Below are 5,194 nucleotides of genomic sequence, written 5' to 3' on the forward strand. Positions count from 1 at the left end.
TGTTGGTCTCTTCTCCCAGGTAACAAGTGATAGGACGAGAGGAAATGGCCTCAAGTTGCGCCAGGGGAGGTTTAGATTGCATATTAGGAAGAATTTGTTCACTGAAAGGGTTGTCAATCATAGGAACAGGCTGCCCAGGGAAGTGGTTGAGTCACCATCCCTGGAGGTATTCGGGACATGGCTTAGTGGTGGACTTGGCAGTGTTAGGTTAATGGTTGGACTTGATGATCTTAAAGGTCTTTTCCAACTTAAACGATTCTATGATTCTATAATGCAATGGTAAAACAAAGTAGGACTTTACAACTGAGGCCTCAAAGTCAGAACTTCATTTTATTTTCTCTGATGACTCAACCTATTTCACAAGCTATTTTCATATTCCTTATTTAGCGAACTTACTCATGTCTCGGTAAAAGCCTATGATGTGATAAAGCCAAGGAACCGTAATGTGTGGTACTGGTAACACCTCCCACACCAAAAAAAATCCAACTTCCATATTTATGTGGCTCTGCAAATTGGTTCCTGCCTTTTTCTCCCCAGAGAGTGAGCTGGCAGCATGTCTCCTCTCCAATTAGCATGAAGCCGTAAAAAGTGAAGATGGAGGGTCAAATACACCATGCCTGGAGCCTCACTTATTTTTGCCATGTTACAGGCACATTTGGACCTTTGACTTCCCGGCAAGGCAAGTGTTGTTTTTAGCATACAAATAACAACACCTGCAGAATACCTTGTTCATTCACACTTTGTCTCCTGAAAAAAGAAGCTTGCCACCAGAAGGCAAGAAGCTAAGAAGAGCTACCTGCCTTGTATTGCTCAGGGACTGGAGATGGGCACCTCAGTATAAATTCCCCATGGAGCAGGTGAATTTTACCAGGGTTTTACTGGTCAGGATGTAATTTCTGCCTTTTGGAAAGTCCTTTAGTCAGAGAAGCAGGAGAAGCCTTTATAACTAGCATAGTCTGCAAATCACACCAGCAAATGCATGGACTAGAAGAACACATAGGGACACTTAAGGATAACACCCACCCATCCACCCCAGATCTCTTCACAATCTGATTTGCAACCATGTAAAGACGTGTTTTTTTGTGGCAATTTTTCTGAGGAGTTTGTTTGTCTTGGAGGCAGAAAGGAAAGGCAGCATGTGCAAAGCAGACAGGGGCTGAGCAGCAGTGCTCATACTTGCAACATGACTGCTCTTTGCAAGCCTAAAAGCATGGGACCAAAAGTTACATGGCACAAGCCCTCTTCAGTCCCACACCAGGATCTAAACCAGCTCCCAACTAACACCGAGGAGTCCAGGACATAAGGGTGCACTGTCGGGAGTGTCAATGGAAAGAGATGCTCACATCCCAGCACAGCCCTGAACCAGCACTTCCATGGGCAGCAGAACCTGCAAAATCCCCTTTTCTGTGACATTTCATAGAATCATGGAATCATTAAGGTTGGAAAAGACCTCTAAGGTCATCGAGTCCAACCATCGACCCAACACCACCATGCCCACTAAACTGTGTCCCTAAGCATCTCTCATCTTCTTTGGATTCAGGTATCATAAGGCGTAAGCTCTAATCAAAGCTTTGCATAAGGGTACAGCATTCCCGCCATCAAAAAAAACATTCCTGCCATCTTTCCCTCACTTGCCTTTTCTGATGTTTGATAGCATCCTGCTATAGTCTTCCCCTTGCTGTTACAGCTACGTAGGCCTCTACTTTCCATCAGAACTTTGTTTTTGAGATCCCTATTCCTCTGCCAGGCTTAGTTAGCAGATGGACACAGGCACATTGAACCAGCCAGTTCAGCCCCCATCACTGTCAGCCCCCATCCTTCAGCTCTGACATTCCCCACGCACCTGCCTGATCTGAACTTCCATCCCCAGGAGTGAGCTACCCAAACCCAAGCCCATCTGGGCTATAAAAGCCCCCTAAATCTTCCATCCTACCCAATCTGTTGAATTTGCTCAGCACACAAGCCACAAAACACTGTCGGAACTGTTCCTTTCCCTAAGGATGGAGGTAGATGTTGTGTGCTGGTGTCTGGAAGCAGAGAACCAGGGTTCCTGCCCATGCGGGTTCAAACTCACACATCCCATCGCCCAGGTAGGTGCCATCCTGATTTGTCACACTCACCTTCACACATTGGTGCTTGGGTCCTCGGCTCCTCCCTGCTTGTGGGAGCAGCGTGGGCAGGGAGGGAAGAGAGAGAGTACTCTCACCCCAGACCCCTGCTATCAGATGTCTGTGGTGTCCCCCCAGGGAGGTGGGATCTCCCAAGCTGGCCAAGGGAGGAGCTGGGCTGGGGGCAGAGGTCTTATATTAGCACTGAAACAGCAACGCAGGCAGCAGCACGAGCATGGGAGCACATCCCTCTGGGAGGCAGCATTTATATTCCACTCTGCCCTGGATGCTGGGTCTTCCTTCTGGAGGGAGGAGACATGGGTTGGGACCAGCCAAGCAGAGGGGAACGATGCCCTGGGCAGGAGCACAAACCTCAGGCTCCTGTGCTCAGACATGACAACAACCCCTCTTCAGGCTCCCCTGGGGCTCTGGCCCTCCGTCCCTGCTGAATCCCAGCCCAGTACCTCCCTCTGCCAACACTATCCACCAACAACACGCTGTGCTAAAGCCCGGGATCAGAGCTCCTCTCTAAAGCCAGAGCAGCTGCCTTCCCCCTCTGCTAAATACCTGGCTCCTCAGCCTGGCCTGTGATCTTTTCCAGCTGCTGTGGTCAAATCTGCCAAGGTCAGCAGTCCCTCCATTAACCCCTTCAGCCCTCTGCCTTGTGCTTTGCAGATTCCTGTGGCAAACATCATCAACTCTGCAGAGGGTTTCAGCTTCCTCATCCTTGAGAAACAAAGCTGGTCATTCCCCCAGAAGGGGTTTTATGCTGTTTTAATGAAAGCTGTTGACTGCTCTCTTTCTGTCAATGTTGTAGGTCTCCATGGTCAGGATGCGTCCCCTCTCGCTAAGCTTATCAGCCTTTCTGCTTGGGGGAGCTTGTGAGGGCCGAGAGGCCTTTTCACTGCAACTGGCCATAGGTTTCCAGAGAGCACTTTCCAGAGCAATCAGATCTCTTAGAAAATGAATTGATCTGTTCTTATTAGATCACCTGCCTCACCTCCCCAGCTGCTGGTTCCCATGTTCGCATTTCCCAGAGCCCAGGCAGAGCTGCTGTCACCTCCCCCTGACACAGGGAAGAAATCCAAGGCTCATCTCCAATGATAGCTTCTCACCTGTCAGATTTGCTTCCCTAGGGGTAAGAAGTTACAAAGAACTACACAGGGAATAGATGCTTTGTAACCCAGACATCTACCACAAATTTTTCAACTCAATATCTTGGAAATGCAGATTGTAAGCATGCTGCAGTGATGAGCCAGAAAGAGCCTAAAAACTTCTGAAAGCAGCTGAAAAGGGTATGAAATGGCTTAGAGATACTGGCACTTCAAATTATTTTTTTTTGTTTAAAAAAAAGTGAAAAGATGAGCATTAGCCACATGCCCGGGTCCCTGGCGTGATGTTCGTGGGTGGCCTGTGGCACCCTCCGGGGCATGCAGCATCCTGTGGTGTGTGCTTGGGAAGGAAGTGGGGGCCGTGCCTACTTCAGATTTTCATCTTCAGCAAGATGGCAAATCTTATATAAAACGCATAAATTGAAACAGAAGTGCCTGCCCGGCTGCTGGGAAGTGACGCCACCATGACTCATGTCACTGTTTAAAACAATCCTCCTCCTCACCTTCTCCCCTCCATAGAGATGCACCTTGGAGGATTTCAGCACACAGCCCAGTGCTGCTTACTCTCCTCTTCTACCTCCTTACACCGCTTTTGGGCCATGGAGTTTCTCACGTGACGTCTCCTGCCACAGAGCTCTGCCAAAGCACTTCTGTAGCTCACTCCAAGTACAAACAGCTTTCTTTTCCTGGCATTTTTTTTTTCCTTTATTTTGGTTTTTTTTTTTGGTTGTTGTTTTTTTTTGGGTTTTTTTTTTTTTTTTTTTTTACACTCCATAAAAACCATTGCAGGTTTTCTTTCACATTCACGAGATCTCCTGGAAATTATTGCCATTTCCCATACATATTACATATTAAAAAAAGGAAAAGGTCAACAGACAAAGAGCCGCTCGTTCTGAACTCCCTGCAGACACAGAAGCCAGTGTGAGTGAGAGAGAAGCCAGTTTTCACAGACAAAGGCTGGCTAGGAGTGACCACACATGCTAAGCAAGCCACGTAACACTGAACAAGACCACTTGACCACACACAGTACACATCGGGAACACTTGGGAAGGGACGGAGGAAGAGTTGGCTTGGAGCTGAGCTTGTCAGTTTTTTTTTGCTGTAAAATCCAGCAGTTACAGTGTTATCTATCTGATGGGAAGTAACTCTGATGAGGATTGCAGAGACATTCAAGTATTCTAGGGCTGTTCTTAAATAACAGATGGGAGGATAATAGCTCAGCAGGGTAGCCTGATAGCTTCGGTTGGTTAAGTCTCCTGCTTTAGTTAAAAGCACATCCAGTACAAAGGCAAACGCAGAAGTACAGGAAATGGCACACCTGAATGGATCCACGGTCTGGTTTGGTGTCCAGTTACACTGTGGTCAATACCTGACACTTCAGAGGCTGGAGCAGGAGAGGGGATTTTCACCTGGTTGTGCAACAGTGTCCTGGGAAAGGAGCTCCCTCCCGCCACCCCACCCCTTTGCTCCCTGAAACATGACACAGGAGAGGGGAGGAGGAAAGCTGGAGAAAAAGCAGAACAAATATTCACTCCCACCACCTCTGCAGTTGCAAAGGTGGTGCTTTTCGTTTTGCTTTCTTCCCCGCTGCTCTTTCTTATTGCTTGAGACTTTAAATAAGGGTCTTCTCAAAAATAAGAAGGGAAGGAGATGGGAACTGAGAAAATACTAAATGAATTTCTCATTGCTCCCCAGGAATCTGGAAATACAGTAGTGGGTGCACACTTTGTGGATAAAAACCTAAAAAAGCACTTTCTTTTTTTTAAAAAAAGGACAATAAAAGTTCAGAAAACCCGCCACACTTAGAGCACTTGCATCTTACGGTCACAGCATACGGGAAGTATGACCCATGACAACCACTCCATCTCAGACTAAGTTGATGAGGTTTCTCTATTGCACATTGATGAAATGTTCTTGTTGGGGTCACAGTTCGGATCAGAGGACCGCACTGGCTCTGGTCTGCCCAGGGTGTTC

General features: G+C 47.5%; 1 protein-coding gene across 1 annotated transcript in view; it reads right to left on the reverse strand.

The window, feature by feature from the left end:
* Window positions 1-4,088: 4,088 nt before the first annotated feature.
* DUSP5 (dual specificity phosphatase 5) overlaps window positions 4,089-5,194 on the reverse strand; it is a 7,085-nt gene continuing 5,979 nt past the window's right edge. The window contains exon 5 of the mRNA XM_009326055.1: window positions 4,089-4,121. Within this exon, the coding sequence (XP_009324330.1) occupies window positions 4,089-4,121 (33 nt within the window). The remainder of the gene's footprint in view (window positions 4,122-5,194) is intronic.

The sequence above is a fragment of the Pygoscelis adeliae genome, unplaced genomic scaffold, assembly GCF_000699105.1.
Source record: "Pygoscelis adeliae isolate BGI_AS28 unplaced genomic scaffold, ASM69910v1 Scaffold4, whole genome shotgun sequence".
Taxonomy (NCBI): Eukaryota; Metazoa; Chordata; class Aves; order Sphenisciformes; family Spheniscidae; genus Pygoscelis; species Pygoscelis adeliae.